The 19509-nt window shown below is 37.5% G+C and overlaps 2 protein-coding genes across 2 annotated transcripts; both read left to right on the top strand.

Annotated features, from left to right (window-relative positions):
* Positions 1-1164: 1164 nt before the first annotated feature.
* LOC108046905 (synaptobrevin-like) lies at positions 1165-1625 on the top strand. Its single transcript, XM_017126871.2, has one exon. The coding sequence runs from the start codon at positions 1177-1179 to the stop codon at positions 1546-1548; it is 372 nt and encodes a 123-aa protein (XP_016982360.1). The 5' UTR covers positions 1165-1176; the 3' UTR covers positions 1549-1625.
* Positions 1626-18049: 16424 nt separating this feature from the next.
* Positions 18050-19420, top strand: LOC108046857 (odorant receptor 1a). The gene is made up of 3 exons (XM_017126779.1): positions 18050-18555; positions 18696-19299; positions 19352-19420. The coding sequence occupies exons 1-3, from the start codon at positions 18050-18052 to the stop codon at positions 19418-19420; spliced, it is 1179 nt and encodes a 392-aa protein (XP_016982268.1).
* The last annotated feature ends 89 nt before the right edge of the window (positions 19421-19509 follow it).

Here is a 19509-nt window from a genome sequence, read left to right as displayed (position 1 = left end):
TTACGACTCGTTTACTTAATACAATAGACCAAAAATTGTTTAAAATTTACAGAAACTTCTAGTGCTAAAAATAACCAAGTAAAGACGTTAAGCCGAAATGAGTTGACAGCGCAGACTAAAAGATCTTGATTTAAAACGGAGAGTTCACAGTTCAGGGACGGGTTCGACATTCGCACAAATTATATCTCTATCCATTAGCTGGCGAAACAACAGCTCTTCCCCAGATCTCTACAAGCATCTGTATCTGCATTCGCATCAGTGACTAAGGCTGAGCACTGAAAGAAAATACTCTAGTTATTAAATAAAACAAATCTTTACTCTAAAGGGGTACCAATTTTTATGAATTTCTTGTTGACTTCAACCTGTTATTATCACCTTCTACAAATGGGCTTGTTTTCATTTTGTAGTGAACATGAATTAAAAACTCTTAATAAATTCAGTTAAATCACATTATTAACAAGTGTTCTGATCGCTTGATTAAAAAATGTTGGCAATACTATAAACTATTTGCTAAAAAAGTTCAATACATAGTTCACAACTGAAAGTGGCATGTGCACTGCTCGTTTTTTCTTGTGTACCTGCAGCTGTATCTATTTCTTCGCTTCGTCGTCTATGCAAGAACAACCTTGAATTAGTTAAAGTCAGTGTATGTAGTGTATTTTTTCTGGGACAGGGACAGGGACAGACAGATGGCTGCGTTATGTAAAACCTTAATAAATAATTATCCAAAAGCGAATGCCAAGCGAACAGGCGAACTCGCTCGCTTTTGGGCTAATAAACAAGCTGGCACAACTGGCAACCGTATTGAGCATTTGGAGCAGCCGTGTTCAATGTCTCTAGCAGATCGCAGAGACCCCAGATTAGACAGATGAAATCCAAGCCGAAGTGCTCAAGTAGATCAGCCCCATCAGCAACAGAAGGAAAAAACAGAAAAGCTAAGGCATCACTCGAAGAAATAAGAAGGCACGTCTTTGGGGAATATTTCTAGATAAGATTTAGTATGTATCGTAAAGCCAATTTGATGGTGGAAAAAGCATTTATATTCCAATAAGTACCATTAATGATTACCATTTGGCAAACAATATTAACAATATTGATGATCAAGGAGGGCTCTGACTACAGCGTTTTGTCGTCATTCTAAAAACTGAACTGCCTACACAAACTTGTGCTACTGGAATGATGGATGTGAATATGGAGATGAGGGAGTTCGCCTTGGAAACCAATGGTGATGCTCAGAAGAGGCTTCTGGACACCCAGGCCCAAGTGGACGAAGTGGTCGGGATAATGAGGGTGAATGTGGAGAAGGTCCTGGAACGCGATCAGACACTATCAGAACTATCGGAACGAGCTGACCAACTGAAACTGAACGCCTCCCAATTCGTTCGACAGGCTGGCAGGTTGAAGCGCAAACACTGGTGGGCCAATGCGAAGATGATGATCATTCTGGGCCTAATCGCCGTAATACTGGTCACAATCTTACTGGTTTACATTTGGCCAACTGGCAGTGATGAGGGATCTAAGGCTTACACCGCAGAACCACCAAAATGATTGATGTGAAAGGTCTAAAGGAACCAATCTATTAAATATATTAAATAAATTAGCATCAATTTGGTGTTAACAAATCAGAGGTGCACATGTATTTGTATATTTTTTCAATTTAAAATTCTGAATAATTTATTGTTAAAAGTTTAAAGATGTGTAGCAAGAAAACAAATGTCCTTCTGATACTTAAGCATCTGATCTCAACTGCCTTAACTTGTTTCCTGACTAACATATATTTTGTAAAAAATGTTTATAATATTCATGGCACTTAAAAGAATAATGATCTGTTTTTTTCGGTGCAGTAATGCATGCCTTTGGAAGCAATTGATTTCGAGTTGAGCTCGTTAATTAAAACAACAATCACTGCACATACAGAAGACTAAAGACAGAAGATTGGAGTCGGAAAGACCGACGACCGAAGACCGAAGACAGGCGGTACTTGATTGTGATATTTATTTTCTTTAGAGGCATCTTAAGTGCGTGGGCACCGCTCGAAAATGCCTGTTAATTGCAGTCATTTATGACCACATTAAATGCAAATTTGTTACTGCTATTCCGATGCGGTTTCGGATCGGCTTTAGCTTTGTGGCTTTGTTCTGTTCTGGCAATCAAATGGAATCCACGAATGCGAATCAGATGCAGACAATGTCAAACGTTTGCCACTTGATTCAGATGGAGAGATACGGCTGACATGCGCACGAATAACTTGATTATGGGGTAACTAGAGGCAATGAGCAGTCTGTTTTCAGAGATCCGAGATGGAGAACTGGTTCTGTTTTGGAATAGAATTTTCATTTGACTTGGCTTATATTCGTTAAGTTCTCAAAATCCTCTTCGGAAGTCAGGTAGTTTGATTTACGTTTCATTTAGAATTTAACAAGATTTAAGGAGTAATGAGTATAACTATTTAAACTATTTAGTCAGGCAATCCAATATCCATTCTTTTTATATTGGTAGTTTTTATGAAATTTACATATTTTTATATTTTCAAAAAAATATTTATATAATCAGATTTGAAGCTGAGGAACTGTAAGTTCAGCTTTGTGTGCCACTTTTTCCCCTGCCAAATTGTGCTTTTCTTTTTGGCTTTTTTCCCAGTCAGTTTACAGACTTGGCCAAGGCGAAACGGAAGTTCATTAGGCTTTGTTTCTTCAAACGACCAACGGATGAGATGACCTGTCGTAATGGGCTAATTAAACATTAAAATTCGTTGCTGGCTCCCATATCGATAAAGATACCCGCTATAAAATGGCAAATATTTACGCAAAAAGCACAGAAAGACATTGAAATGCAAACAAAGCTGGCAGCAAACAACAAACAAATGCTGCTGCAAAAAAATAAATGAAACAAAACAAGAAAAAATACGAAAATTATTCAGCAGCATTTTGTTACAAATCGCGATAAGCGGCGATACACAAAAAAAAAACGAGGAATGGATGGCGACAGAGTTGCGCCGCTGAAATATGAAGAGCAACTTTGTCGACGACCACATGCAACATGCGGCTGTTGTTGCAGTTGCACTCTAAAAAATACTTGACCACAAGTACCCCTTTTGCAGGATCATGAGTCACGGTGTTTTTTTTTTCCATTTTGTGGTCTGTATTTTTGGGTCGATTTTTCGGTATTTCTATAATGCAAAGGGGTTCGAAAAAGTGTCCAAACACTGCACTTCTAAGCTCAGAAATTTTCTTACAGACATCCGATTTCAAATTGGCATACCTCAAAATGATCATGGTTTGATTCCCTAAAAATCTGTGTTTTTAGTTAAAAATTTTTTTTTTGGGTCGATTATTCGTAATTTTCCTGATGTTACCCCTTTCCAAATTTTCAAAAAATGGGTTTGCTGAAAAGGGTCCAAAAACTGCACTTCTAAGCCCATAACTTTTCTTACAGACACCCGATTTCAAAGTGGCGTACTTCAAAATGATCGTGGTTTGATTCCCTAAAAATCTGTGTTTTTAGTTAAAATTTTTTTTTTGGGTCGATTATTCGTAATTTTCCTGATGTTACCCCTTTCCAAATTTTCAAAAAATGGGTTTGCTGAAAAGGGTCCAAAAACTGCACTTCTAAGCCCATAACTTTTCTTACAGACACCCGATTTCAAAGTGGCGTACTTCAAAATAATCGTGGTTTAAATCCCTAAAAATCTGTGTTTTTAGTTAAAAAAATTTTTTTTGGGTCGATTATTCGTCATTTTTATGATGTTATCTCTTTCCAAATTTGCAAAAAATGGGTTTGCAGAAAAGGGTCCAAAAACTGCACTTCCACTCTCATAACTTTTCTTACAGACATCAGATTTCTAAATGGCATACTTCAAAATGATCGTGGTTTGATTCCCTAAAAATCTGTGTTTTTCGTTTAATTTTTTTTTTGGGTCGAATATTTGTCAATTTTTTGAATGTTACCCCTTTCCAAATTTTCAAAAAATGGGTTTGCTGAAAAGGGTCCAAAAACTGCACTTCTACTCTCATAACTTTTCTTACAGACATCCGATTTCAAAGTGGCATACTTCAAAATAATAGTGGTTTAATTCTCTAACAATCTGTGTTAAAATCTTGGTTTGTATTTTTGGGTTAAATTTTTGTCATTTTTTATGAAGACTGAGATTTGATACTCTAAAAGTCTGAAAATCAGAATTTTAAATTTTAATAATTTTTTTAATAATTTTTACATTTGTCTTTTGAAAACGGACAACGTCTTCAAATAAATCTGGATGTAATTTTTGTTTTAAGAAAAGGAACTACAATATTTCCTCAGTGTCTGTGAAAGCTTTGGCTCCAATGATTTGCAATTGTTCGCATTTCTCGTTATGCAAATTTATGCAGCCATCATCATCATCGTCATTTTCGTCCTTGACATGTGACAGCCAAAGATAGATCCTCTGGATCGAGGAATATATGTGCGGAGATTGTTCAGTCAATCCGTCAGTCAATCAATCAGCGAAAAGGTGTCGCTTGGCATGCATAATAATAAATAATGAACGTTTGCACACGATTGCGCCAGACGCAGAAATTCTTGGCTCGATTGCCCAATTTTGGCATGGAACTCAGGGGTTTTTCTACCCTTTATTTCATTTTTTTGTATTTTTGTTTTTTTGATTATTCCACTGGCGCTGCGTTGGCGGCTTTGCGCATAATTTGTCTGCGAATTTGCGAGTTTGAGCTCTGATTTTTGCCCAGTTCACTTGAGTCTCGCTTCGTTTCCTCACTTGAAGTCTGTGGCTGGAAAAAAGAGAGAAGCAAATTGCTTCCTTATTTGTGTGTAGCATACGATCTGCGTCGAAATTTCGACTTCGACTTCGACTTCGGCCACATGCCACATGACTGTGTTTAAATGGGAAACAAATTGAAACCAATCGACCGACGACGCCAACACATATTCCCCAGGAGACAGTGGCTCCGGGAAGTGTGCGGACAGCTCAGAGTGTGTGCAGGAAGGAAACTGTCAGCGGGAGATCGATAGAGCAATGGCAAAAGGCCCAGGAAAACAGCAATGTAAAAACATCAATCTACTGGTCAAAATGTATGTACGTATGTACGGTGTACAAGTAAAAATCTTGTCAAAACAGGAGCTCAGTCAAAAAGAACTTATATTCGAAAAAAGGGAAAAACTAAAATGAATGTCACACAATTTTTAACTACCAAACAACATCATACATGTTAATTGTTCCCAAATGTTATCCGCATATCAAAAAGTATACATACTATTGCCTGGCATTATTAATTTATAAGTGGCCAAACTTGCCAATTACAAACAATACAAAAAAAATGAAATCCGGAACGAATTCAGTGAATAAGAACTATTGTTTAAGCATAATAAGCTTATTTTCGACCACTGTGTCTCTCAACTGAGTTTAGGAATTTTTGGCTCAAACTTCTGGCTCCGTTTTGGCCAAAAGTCGGGCTTAATTTTCTGTGTCTGTGCCTTTTGGCGTGGGCGTTTTTGCATTGCCTTTGTTGGTGTTTGGCTCAGTTCAGTTCAGTTCAGCTCAGTTCAGTTCGGTTCAATTGGCCGCCCTCTAATCTTATCGCTCGAAAACGATCTCTAAAAGAACTGCTGGTTTTTGGGTGCGCCGAACTACAAGTAGAAGTGGAGTAGCCCCTCATTCCGCGTGTATCTTTCAGCTGGATAATGGATAAATGGACAATGGATACTGGACACTGGATACTGGATACTGAATACTGGATGCTGGGGATTGATTATCAAGCTCTTGGAGTGGGCCTCTTTGGGCCGTCTTATCCCCTTATCCATCAATCAATCACACTCGACTCCCTCTAAAGAGAGATAAGTTAGCAGAACGGGTCAATTAAACGGTAATGGAACACACATTTAAATGGCAATTGTTGGTAATTTGTTTCAGCTGTTTACTCGCCTGCGTTTCAATTTTCTGTTTGGGTGTTTGGAGTGGGTGACGAATCGTAGTGATATTGTGATCATTAAGATCGAAAACTGGTTAAACTAATTTAAATTTCTAAGGTTTAATCAACTAAAATATATAAAAAATTACCAGCAAATAAGCAAAATTTAAATGAAGCCATTTTCAACAGTTTTGGGTTACCCTTCTACAAAACCTAATCATTTATTGTGGCTCAGTATCTTTCAGTTTGTATCGCGGGTGCGATCGTCACCAGATTTCTACTTCGGCAAGGTGTGTTTTTTAATAATGCTCGCCTTGAGATCTTCGATGGTGTCCCTCTAATTGCACAGCCCCGCCCCCTTGATCAGCATTATCCCCCCGCCCACGCCGATCAATCGTTTTGATCCGTTTAAAATGTACAATTTGTACGGCTTGTCCGATTGATTGACTGCGAATGGTTTTCTGTTTCGCTGGCTTCTTTTGTGTGTCTATTTATTTACTGACTATTGTCTTTATTTGTATTTATTTGTATTTGTATTTTTATTTTCATTTGTGCTTTGCATGCCCAAGTCATTCCCCTCGCTGACATTTTGTTTTGAAAGTCAAGGTTAGTGTGCGATCCATGTAAGTCCAATAACGAAAATTGTCAATTTGACTGCGTGATTGAGAATCGAAATCAATACTCTGCTGGCGATGCCATTTGGCCAAGTAGCACTGACATTTCGATGGCATTTGACAGTCGTAGGACATTTATTATGCGATCGGCTATCGGCGATCACTGATCTGCGATTTGAGATCTGAAATTAGAGATCTGAAATCCGAGATCCAAGATCCGAGATGTACAATCTGTGTGGGGCGGCTGTCAATCGGTGTCCAAATGCCAAATCGGATTGATCAACCGCATTCGATCGATTCGATTCTTTTGAATTATGATGATCGATTCAATTCAAATTAATTCGACGCGAAATCGTTGCAAAAACGACAATGACTTGCAACATTCGATTTGGATTTTGTGGCATTGATCAGTTCTGAAGAATTCAACAGACGATCCCAACTTGAAATGCAAAACAAAGCCCTAAAATTATTGCTTGCCACAACAACAAAAAAAGAGAAGAAACAAGGTGAACCCAGCAAATAAAGGGTCAATTTTTGGAGGCCCATGAATTGCGCAAACCAAAAAACATTTGCAACAAAGTGCCAAACAATTTGGCAGGCCACACGATTTTCCTTATTTTAACAAGCGGTCGACTTGAGGATATCTTTTATAGTCCTTTGACTAAAAAATGTTGACCATAAAAAATATTATTATAAAAATATAATTAAATCTTGGAAATGTGTATCTTAACCCTTTAACAATGCTGAGTGACTCATAAAATATTCAAATATTACTAATTTTCCCATTATATATATTCCCCAAAAGTCATGCTACCCTGTAAAATTTTTACCCAGGTCTTGGTGTTTTTTTAGTGGGGCCAACTGTCTATCTAATAACCCATTTTGTCTCGCAAATGTTTGTGCCACCGTGGAATGCAGCTTTGTTTTTTGAGGGTTTTTTTTTTAAATATATCTTTTTTTTATTCGGCTGTGATTCTTTGGCAATATTTTTACTTGACATTTGGCCGGGCCAAAGAGAGAACGCTCGGCTGGTTAGGCGAATGTTTTGCCGGTGTGGCAAGTGGCAAGTGGCAGGCGGCCGGTTCCCCCCTTTCCCCTTTTACTCCTCTCGAACGCCTTTAAGCCATCCAAACTCCTTGGCCAGTCTTGCCTTTGTCTTGTCCCATTTAACATTTTGGCACGCCGAGTGGCGCATCGAAGTGGCAGCGCGGCATTTTGAGGCCCAATCGATCTGAGGAGCGCGATTAAGACACGTAGAGAAATTTATAATACAAACATATGTATAACATACAAAATATATGCATAACATATAACATATCTAATTAAACATATACAACTTATATAAATATCAAAGTGCTCGAATGAATTGTTAAATCGAATATCAATAAATAGGATAATATACCAGGGCACTCACTATACTTTTTTTCTCTGTGTAGCTGGGGGGAGAAGTGGCGGAGGTTGACAGACAACGACGAATGTTTCTATTTTCGGAAAAATGCCTGTGTGCCCTTTCACGTTTGCCGACAAATGTCAGGCTACCATCGATGCAAAATGTGGGTGAGGTGCATTTTATATTAAATCGGTAAAAAAATTAGTTGCAGCTTCCAAAAAACTCTTTCCCCGCCAAACAGCCCCTGTATCCCCTGGATACCCAAATCGAGTCCCAAAACACCCCTCCTTAAGTGACCCTGTTTCAACCTATTCACATTTCGAAGATGTCTGCCGAACGGCATTAAATTATAGCCAAGCCATCAATGCGGGGACAGCCAATACACCGTAAAAAAATAACAACAAAATAATACTGTTTGTGGAAATATGTATATTTTTTGTAGAAATACGGACTTTATACTAAAAGCAAAATAGTTATCAATTTAATCATTATTTAATGCCTAATATTTTTTTTCAAAAAAAAACTTTCGTGGGTACGCATTTTAAATCAACGTATTATTACATTTTTTTATGTGTGGGGCTGGGCCTTTGATCATCCAAAAGTCGGTTTTCTGTGTTTGGCAAAAAAAAAACGGCAGCAGCAACTTGCAACTTCGGTTCTATTGTTTCGGATTCGGTTTTGTGCTTGAGTTTCGGCTTCCATAGATTGGATTTTGGTTATTGTGGTTACCTTTTGTCAGCTTTATGCGCTTCATGCAACATTAGTCAATGACACTCGTCGCTGGTTGCTGATGTTGCTGCTTAGCCGCTGATGTTGCTGCCGGCTTGCAACATCATCTTGCGTCAGGCACTGAAATGATTATATATATTTGCCTTGATCCCTCCCCTTCCGGACTGTGTGAATATTTATGCAATATTTCTTTGTGTTTTTTGATCTTCTTGCGTTTGGGTTAGACTCAGTTTTCTGCTTACAAAACCATTATCCAATTAATTTAATTATTTCTCATTGTATCAGTTTAAATTTACTTAATTTAAATTTAAAATGATTTTTAAATGTTTAAATGCATGGACGAATGAACTATTTATGAACGAACAATGAGTGCCTTTTGATAAGGTAAAGTAATTCAAATATTAATTTATAGAATAGAATAATTTACAATGGCAGCCATTATTGAACGAAAAAATACATAACAGCAAATAATTTTGTATATTTTGTAATAAGTGCTAGTAACCGCAACCCATCTCTTCTGTTGGCGAATTGCTGTGGAATAAAGTTTGTTGTCCAATCTCCTGGTGTGGCAACAAACAACAGCTAATTAGCAGCAGCAACAGCAATACCCAACTGCTGCAACATAATGCAAATTCAAATTAATTGCACATTAGCGAAATGAAATCAAATGACAGGAAGCCATCGACATCAGCAGCAGCAGCAACAGCAACAGCAACACCAAGCACAGCAGCAACATCCAACATCCAACCAAGACAACGTGTTGTCGTCGTTATCGTTTCTCGTTCGCTGATGTCATCGAAGAAATTCAATAATTGCAAATTGTGAAAAATTGCTAACCAGCAACAGCAGCCACGTCAACTTGGAAGACGGGGGCACTTAACGCGCTTTTGGCCAACAGGAAACTCGTTTGACGCAATGCAATCGAAGCGAATTGCATCGCTTTGAGTCGAATGCAATTGCCACTCTCGCTCCTCGCTTTCCTTTTCGTGTTGCGCATTTCACTTGTTTCTTCTCTTCTTTTCTCGCTTGCACTTAGCAAAACTACAAAATAGTACCAATAAATGTGACTGTTTTGTGCAGCTAAGATTAAAAAACTAAAAAAAAGGAGGTGTTTTTTTTTTGGATTTTGGCTATCAAAAACATATATTTATGACATTTTTTAAAGGTTTTTTGTTGTAATTTTGCCAAAATAAGCCGCAGATCTGGTAAATTTCATTTTTTGACCGATTTTCGCATTTTTGGTAAGGGGTAACACTTGATTTTTTGCGAAAACTGGCCCAAAATAAAATTTTTGATCTGAGTATACCATTCGATTGGAAATTTTGTAACGAATTCAACGAGGTATGCCGTTCCAAAATTTGACCATTATTTCCAAGGGTTTTGATTAAAAAACTGAAAAAACGAGCTGTGTTTTCTGGATTTTGGCCATCAAAAACATGAATTTAAAACACATTTTTTTAAGGGTTTTTTGTTGTAGCTTTGCCAAAATAAGACCCACAGTGAAAAGAATGACTCTTTTGTGTTGCTGACAACCTACACAATCGATTCCAGGAGGTTTTAGTAAATTTAATTTTTTGACCGATTTTCGCATTTTTGATAAGGGGTAACACTTGATTTTTTTCCAAATATGGCCAAAAATAAAATTTTTGAGCTGAGTATACCAATCGATTGGAAATTTTGTAACGAATTCAACGAGGTATGACATTCCAAGATCTGGCCATTATTTCTAAGGGTTTTGATTTAAAAACTGAAAAATCGAGTTCCATTTTTCCGGATTTTGGACATCAAAAAAATTTATTTAAGACACATTTTTGAAGCGTTTTTTGTTGTAATTTTGCCAAAATAAGCCGCACAGCCAAAATAATGGCTGTTTTGTGTAGCTGACAACCTACACAATCGATTCCAGGAGGTTTTAGTAAATTTCATTTTTTGACCGATTTTCGCATTTTTGATAAGGGGTAACACTTGATTTTTTCCCAAATATGGCCCAAAATAAAATTTTTGAGCCGAGAATACCATTCGATTGGAAATTTTATAACGAATTCAACGAGGTATGCCGTTCGAAGATCTGACCATTATTTCCAAGGGTTTTGATTAAAAAACTGAAAAATCGAGCTGTTTTTTTTTGGATTTTGGCCATCAAAAACATGTATTTAAAACACATTTTTTAAGTGTTTTTTTGTTGTAGCTTTGCCAAAATAAGACGCACAGCGAAAAGAATGACTGTTCTGGGTAGCTGACAACCTACACAATCGATTCCAGAAGGTTTTAGTAAATTTCATTTTTTGACCGATTTTCGCATTTTTGATAAGGGGTAACACTTGATTTTTTTCCAAATATGGCCCAAAATAAAATTTTTGAGCTGAGTATACCAATCGATTGAAAATTTTGTAACGAATTCAACGAGGTATGACATTCCAAGATCTGACCATTATTTCCAAGGGATTTGATTAAAAAACTGGGGTAACACTTGAGTTTTTTCCCAATATGGCCCAAAATAAATATGGCCACCAACGAAACTCAAAATATTTTTATTGTTGCTTAAATTCAAAGCCAAATTATTTATGTAATTCGGCCTGTGGAATTCTTATTGAGTGTACGCATTATTTAATGGCCACATTTTTGTTATATCGCAAATTCACATTTTCAATTTGCAACTGAAACATAAATGGAATAAATAAAAGATGAAAGATCTATCAATTAGTAGTCCCCACCCACAGTAAAAGTTGTGCATAATTAGTTGTCATAAAAATCTTTATTTAAAATATATAATTTAATAATCAATATGTCTAAATTATAAACAACAACCCAGGAATGCGGCTGGAAGATCAGGATCAGCACTGGCGAGGAAGTCCCCATGGATAATTGCGCCGGGTTGCAGTGTCGTCTTCAGGATTATCAAGGACTTACCAGCCGTCGTCTTCTTGTTTTACATCTCACCAACGAAGGCGCTCATTTACATTTAACTACAAATAAATTTCATATCTCCTTTACCTTATTACTAAAACTAAAATACATACCTAATAGTAAATTAAGCTAGTTTCTAATAGAAAAGAGTATTTCTTGTTTTAGTACATAGCTAGCATACGATTATCTTAAGTATTTAAGATATAAACACATGTTAAACCATTACTATTACTTATTATATGGATGATTTTAAATAAAAAGGATTATTTGTATATATATAAAATATAATTTTGTTTTAATTGGGATTGTATTTTAGGGCTTTTAAGTGGCAGATTTAATTGTTGGTACTTCAACTACTTATTAATACAAATTGACTTAAATTGACCAATGTGCAGAGTTTTAAAAACCAAAAACACATATTTAAAACACATTTGTTAAGGGGTTTGTTGTTGTAGCTTTGCCAAAATAAGACGCACAGCGAAAAGAATGACTGTTTTGTGCAGCTGACAACCTACACAATCGATTCCATGAGGTTTTAGTAAATTTCATTTTTTGACCGATTTTCGCATTTTTGATAAGGGGTAACACTTGATTTTTTTCCAAATATGGCCAAAAATAAAATTTTTGAGCTGAGAATACCATTCGATTGGAAATTTTGTAACGAATTCAACGAGGTATGACATTCCAAGATCTGGCCATTATTTCCAAGGGTTTTCTTAAAAAAACCGAAAAATATAGTTGTTTTTTCGGGATCTTGGCCATAAATGAATGATCTATAGAACTATTTTTGTATGATCAAATCAAATCAAATCAAATCAAATCAAATCAAATCAAATAACGATAATAATGAATCAATGAATAAACAGATTTGAGCAAATTCATTTTTAATTTAAAATGCCTTTCTTTTCAATATTTTCTTTCAGTGCAGTATCCAGGTTGACACATCTTGTCAATTGCCATGATTATGTTGTCTCTGCTGCTCTTGCTGCAGTTGCTGCCTGTATTTCTATTGCGGTCGCACTCATAACTACGAAACTACAAAACTGCGAACTGGAAAATGCATTTGACTTGGCCGGCAAGTGAAATTGGTTTCGCTTTCCAGCAAAAGCGTGTGACTTTTCTTTTTTTGGTGCCGACCGCTTTTGGTTTTTCGGTTTTTGGTTTTCGGCTCTCGGCCGTTGCTGCAACATTGATTTCCTCTTTCATGGCCGGTTGCCATGAGATTCGCGACTCCAAGAGCTGCAAAATGTTTCCTGCTCCGCAGCAAATCGTGCACTGCGGGGAAAAAGGAAGCAGAAAGAAACACGGGGGCTTGAAAATTGTCAGCATTCGGCAAGTATTTTTCAGTTTGCATGCCGACAACGGCCAACACAATTTCACTTTCGCTCTCTCTCCAATCCAGCATCCAACAACTTCTGCTGGCCAAATTGGCAGTTTTCTTGCTTTCGCCGACATGAACACAACCCTTATGGTGCTGCTCAATTGGATAACCCAATTAGATTACCCAACAAAAGTCATAGTAGAAAGTATAAAAAGAATCGGTATGGTAAAACAAAATTTAGTTAAAATTCTAAAGATTTGGGAAAATTAATAAGCACCAAAGGAAAAACCAGAAATCGTATTTTTTGCAAGGACAGATATTAAAAAAAATAAATATATAATTAATTTTCCCAGCTATTTTTGAGCTCACAAGTAGCTTAGATCAGAAACGACAAGTTTTATGACGCAAGCCCTAGAAGAAATAAATCCAAAGTTTGTGCCTTAAGTCTTTTGTTTTGCGCAATTCCCACTGTGTCGCTAAATTACAGCAGCAATTCCCCCGTCGAAAAGCGATGACAATAAAGCACAGCGCATCTTCAATAAATTTCATGCAGCTGCCGACAAGATAAAGCTGTAGAAATTATACAACAAAATCAATTGCAGTTCGGTTGCCTCTGTTTCGTTGTTTTTTTTTCCTCTTTTTTTTTTGTTGCCTCTTTGAGGCTTTCGCTGCATGCCGACATCTGTCTTATATAATAATTGACATGAGTAATCATTATGATCGCTTGTTTGAACAATGACCATTAACACTATGCCTTTGTTGCACTCCGAAGAACTGGAGAAGAGTTTTGCGTAATGCATCTTTACAAAGGAAGCCTTATTTATGCGAATAAGTAAATAAGGAGCACAGAAAATACATTATATTTATCTATATAAATAAGCAATATAAATCACGAAATGTCAGTTAAAAAAAAAATATGAAAGTAATACAAAAATGATTATAATTATTGACGATTTTTCTTGCTAACATTTTTCCAAATATAATTTTCTAAAATAAGCTCTTAATATTAAGCTAAAATGTATTTAATTGAAACTTATAAGTACGTTTTATTATAGTTAATTTGATGGCAAAGATCGCCTTTGTGCAGCTGGCAAACGCACTTTTTTTTATCGACACGTGCTGCCGACTGACTTGGCAATCGATCGGGTATCCGATTGACTGATTGACTGATTGACTGACTGACTGCGCGCCTGAGTGACTGACTCATCGAGCTGTCAGATGGGAAAAACTTCTGCAGCCAGCGAGTCATCCGAACATCTGCGACATCTTAAATCTACAATTCCAATTGCGCACAACACAAAATAAAAAACACAGAAGACAAAACAGAAAACCGAAATCCGAAATCCGAAAACAAACGATAGCAAACGGCGACCGACGAACAACAAAAGAATGTGTTGCAATTGAAAATAATTGTTTATGCTTGGCATTAAAATCATTACAAAACGATAAACACAACCAAGTCGCGTTGGTTGTTGAAATTTTTCAAGTTTCCAGCATTAACATTGACAGTTTGCCGGAGAGAGGAAGCCGTGCAAAATCCAAATGAGAACGGCAAACAATGAACGGTAGCTTGAAAGCACTTGGAAAAACAAAAAAACAGTCCTTAAAAGGAGATAGTACTTTATTTTTGCTTAAACAAATTATCATTTTAGAAAAATGACAAGAGAGCAACTATTTTGAAGTTGAGAAAGTATTGAAAGCATTCTCTCAACTTTAGGGATTACTTGGTGCTTTTTTTCAGGCTTTTGACATATTCACAAAATATTTTTTCAGTGCATTTATGCAATGGCTGCACAGGTTACATCCGCCAAAACATTATTTCATTTGAGGGACACGCAACAATCGCTTCCTCGGCGCAAAACGGCAGTCTCCTCTAGGTTTTTCTGCCACTTTGGTGGCATAAAAAGGCATAAAAAGGCAGAAAAAGGCAGAAAAAGGCAGAAAAACCGAGGGACTTGATGAGCCCGCTTGACAGGTGACTGCTCACAATTTATTTGCATTAGTTGCCAACTGTGAAAGGCTAAAAGGCTGAAAAGCTAAAAAGCCACAGACTTCAAAATGGTTAGGCAAACAGAAGCCGCCGGCGGCAAGAAAAATTTGAGTCGTTGATGGATTCGTAGAAGTTCGATTGTAAATATTTGCCCAACAAAAAAAGGGCTCGAAAAGAACTCGAGGCGACACGATTAAGGCAGAAAATATTTATAAATAGACAACGAGGTACTCTAATTAAATGTAAGAGGCAAACAATCGATTGTTACCTGTACATTTACTTTTAACTCTAAACTCGTATAATATCTTATCACTTATAATTATTATTTTATTATCAGAAACTTTTTTTAAATTAAAAATTTCAGAGAAGGTAATATACAAAGCTACCAGCATTTAAATGACCAATTCCTAACACTGAGATTTCCTGTGATTTCTTGCAGACACCTTATAGATTGGCCAGTTCTGCTAGCCACACTCTATATATCCGCCCACCGTATTATCCACCTATTCTGTCACTCAGCTGTCGCATTGTGTCAACTTAATGAGCGCTTAAATGCCAAATTAAAAATAGGCACCCTTCTTTCGGCTCTAAAACTCGTGACTTTGGTGGGCGAATTCGATTCGAACTCATTTCGGAATCTCTGGCGTTGTTCTTTCGTGTCAAGTGGCCATAGTTCGGTGTACTGGCCATAATTTTGTTTTCATTAACAATAAATTTCAATTAAGCTCACGATTTGGATATTAATAAAGTTTTCAGCGGCACGAAACGCAAATAGCCCGAAAATGCCGCCACGAAAATAAGGCCACAAACGGATGCCAAGTGTGTAAACCTTTTTTTTTTGCTTTTATTTCTTTTTTTGGAGGTGATTTCTGGTGATTTTTCGCTTGTCGCCAGATTTGTAGACCCCGAAATCCGTGGCTTGTAAGCAATTCCATGGCCCGCGTTTATTGGCAACACAAAAACATTGGGTCATGTGGGTGTTCAACTGGCTGTTTTGTATCTGTGAATTGTTCTATTTTCATACCCGTTTCTCGTGGAGTAAAATAAAAAGTGGAAGGACTCGTTTCCCATTCTATAAAGCATATATATTCTTAATCAGGATCAATAGCCATGTCGATCTAGTTTGTCTGTCGGTATATGTTGAAATCCGTTAGCTGAGTAAGGGGTATCCTTTGGTCGAGACACTTTACTATAGCGTTTCTCCATGTTTTGTCTTTGGTTTTCTGTTTTGTTTTGTGGGGCTCAAGGAATTTTCAGATTTTTGGTTTCTTATTTCAGTTGCTTATGTTGGCAGGGCACGCTGACAAATGGCCTCAAAAAAGAGTTGATAGAGGAGTGCCAGTTTTCCATTCTTCACTATGTAACATTTGTTTGCCCTGCCACTTGTTGAAAAAAGCCCCACACTAAGAAACAAAATATGACTAACATTAAAATCGACTACTTTAACGCCATTAATGACAATATACTCATATTCTTATTCTTGAATTTCTCTTTTAAAAAATATTTCAATTGGAACATTTAAAGTTTTAATATTTTGCCGAGTGCAGTTCATCAGTTTGCCATTCATCATTTGCACACCTTTCCCACAGCCATAATTGCGGTTTACTATGCATATTAATTAATTAAGGCATTTGCAAGTCCAATCAGACTTATATGAATTGCTGGCCAAACCTCAATAATTGAAAAATCGCTCGAATGCCGCACATCAACCATACGCAGCGTGGGCTCTGCGATGAAGATGGCAATTTGCAAATAATTTAAGGCCAATGATAAAGTGTGGCATTTATGTTTGTGCTGATTAAGTTGCATTTGTCACTACGTTGCTATTTTAGCTATCAAATGAATTCTTTGTTCGATATATTCTTTGTTCAGATATATGTAGATATATATATTTTTCCCACGATCTGCAAGGGGCGGCAATTGCCGCTTAATTGAATTTCTGTCAGTCCGGGGGCGAGCCAGAGAATGTTTCTAATTAGTTTTCTCAGTTAATTAAAAATACTCAGACCAGATGTACGTACGACCATTACGCACTGCAAAACAGAACTCTCTGTCTCTTCGCCATTGGCATTCATACATATATCGCGTATGTAAGTGGGTAAATAAAAATGACTGGGCGCACTAAGGTGAGGCAGTAAATTAAGCACCAGCCTCCAAATGTCAAAACATACGCCAAAGTCGGGAATAGATAAACAAACGCAATGCAAAACCAGCAGAAAAATCAGTTGAATCAGTTAAGTCGGCCCACAGCAACAAGAACCGCTAGCGGACAATGACCATGACTGCGGCGGTCGTAGAAAGAAATATACGACTCGCATACTGTATATCTACAAAAAGTTGGTAAGACCAGCAGCAAAGCGTTACCGTTAACCGTGACGAAAGGAGCACAGTGGGCCACAAAGTTGAAAAGAGGTATACAAAATATAGAAATTCAGATAGTTTTCTAGTGGCATGGAAAACGAGGTATTAAATTGGAAAGATAAATGTCTATCTTAAATGGTAATGTTAAAGAAAATGAGGGAATATCTAGAAAATATCTAGCTTATATATGTTGGCTTATCAAAGGTAACAAATAAAAAAAAAACCTATATTAAGTTATAAGATTTAAAAGATTATGATTTAAAATATGCAATTAATTCTTGAAGGAAGTGATCTGCCGTACGTGGCAAAGTATTACTTTAGTCAATCCAAAAAATGTACAACTTTTACATACATTTAAATATTCATTAAACACTATAAATAATTAAATTACTACTATACTGGTTAAGCCAATAATTATTAATATTAAGCTTGTTGAGAAATATTCAATAGACGTTAAATAAATTTGTTGTTTATTTCATAACCTAATAACATTAACTTACATGCGTTTTATTAGTCAACCCTTTTGAAGAGAACCTACCCTTTACATTCGCGATGTAGAATGATATTCTTGCACCACAGTGGTGCGTTTGGCGGTGGTGCTAGGTGGTTCAGACGGACACTCGCCTCGGGCGTATAATTAAATCATTTGCTGGCCGGCCGACCAGTTTCACTTAGCCAAGTTTCTCCGCCGCTTTTGCGGGGCGTTACATTAAATGGTATTTAAGAGCCCAATTAAGCGACAGAGTTGTGTCCAAAGTTTTTCTTAGCCAGCCCCCAAAAAAAACACAACTTGAATACGCTTCATCCTTGATTTCCCAGCCCTCAGTTTGAGGCGAAATGTCAAAGCTAATCGAGGTGTTTCTGGTGAATCTGTGGACGCAGCGCTTCACCTTTGCCTGCATGGGACTGGATTTGCAGCCCAAAAAGGGCAAAGTTCTGCAATCCCCGGCTCTTTATGGCATCATGTTTCTGGCCACCGGCTTTGAACTGTGCACCGTGTGCGCGTTTATGGTCCAACATCGCAACCAAATCGTGCTCTGTTCCGAGGCCTTGATGCATGGCTTGCAGATGATCTCCTCGCTGCTGAAGATGGCCATATTCTTGGCCAAATCCCACGACCTGGTGGCCCTCATTCATCTGATTCAGGCTCCTTTTACGGAGCTCGGGGATCGAGGAGTCTCGGAATGGAGAGCCCAGAATCACAGGGGCCAACTGATGGCCGCCATTTACTTCATGATGTGTGCAGGAACGAGTGTCTCCTTTCTGCTGGTGCCAGTGGCTTTGACCATGACCAAATACTTTTCCACTGGTGATTTCGCACCAGCCAGCTCCTTTCGGGTGATGTAAGTTGTATATTTAGGTCTTAAAAGGTCTTATTTTCAAGCTTGGGAAAAGGAAAATATTCCACTGGCAGAACTCAGTTCATTATTTTTACCTTCTTGTGCTATTAGTTAAATTTAAGCCATATATATTTCAATCGCAGACTTCCCTACGACGTGACCCAACCGCATATTTATGCCATGGACTGTTGCCTGATGATTTTTGTGCTGAGCTTCTTCTGCTGCTCCACCACCGGAGTGGATACCTTATATGGATGGTGTGCCCTGGGCTTGAGTTCCCAGTACCGTCGTCTTGGTCAGCAATTGCAGTGTATCCAAATGAACTCCGATTCCTCGCGTTCTGATTTGGGCCTAAGTTCCCTTTTTTCCGAACATGCTCGTCTTCTAAGATTGGTGCAACACTTTAATGCCAGCTTTATGGAGATCGCTTTCGTAGAGGTTCTGGTAATCTGTGTGCTCTATTGCTCCGTGATCTGCCAGTTCATAATGCCGCATACCAACCAGAATTTTGCCTTTCTTGGCTTCTTTTCGATGGTGGTCACTACGCAGTTGTGCATTTACCTTTTCGGAGCGGAACAAGTGCGTTTGGAGGCCGAGAGATTTTCCAGCCAGCTCTACGAAGTAATCCCCTGGCAGAGACTTTCCCCACAACATCGAAGACTTTTCATTTTTCCACTTCAACGAGCTCAACGCGAAACTGTTCTGGGGGCATATTTTTTCGAACTGGGAAGACCTCTTCTCGTTTGGGTAAGTTTATTATTATTTAAAGAATTTGTGTATAATATTGTTGCATTTCTAGATATTTCGCACAGCGGGCTCCTTTACAACTTTACTGAATGCCCTGTATGCAAAATACGAGACGCCTTAAAAACATTTATACTTACTTGTATAAAAAAAACAGAAACCTTTATGGCAAAATAAAGGTAAACATTAAACCAATAAAAAAGCGCAATCTTG

Source organism: Drosophila rhopaloa, unplaced genomic scaffold (assembly GCF_018152115.1).
Source record: "Drosophila rhopaloa isolate 14029-0021.01 unplaced genomic scaffold, ASM1815211v1 contig_3, whole genome shotgun sequence".
Lineage (NCBI taxonomy): Eukaryota > Metazoa > Arthropoda > Insecta > Diptera > Drosophilidae > Drosophila > Drosophila rhopaloa.
The sequence above is the reverse complement of the archived record's forward strand: the minus strand, read 5'-3'. Positions and strand labels throughout refer to the sequence as shown.

Excerpts from the sequence above, each read along its gene's own strand:
- LOC108046857 (XM_017126779.1), top strand. The coding sequence starts at position 18,050 with ATGTCAAAGCTAATCGAGGTGTTTCTGGTGAATCTGTGGACGCAGCGC. Across the intron at positions 18,556-18,695 it reads GCCAGCTCCTTTCGGGTGAT|ACTTCCCTACGACGTGACCC; the intron begins GTAAGTTGTATA and ends TTTCAATCGCAG. Across the intron at positions 19,300-19,351 it reads GAAGACCTCTTCTCGTTTGG|ATATTTCGCACAGCGGGCTC; the intron begins GTAAGTTTATTA and ends TTGCATTTCTAG.
- LOC108046905 (XM_017126871.2), top strand. The coding sequence starts at position 1,177 with ATGATGGATGTGAATATGGAGATGAGGGAGTTCGCCTTGGAAACCAAT.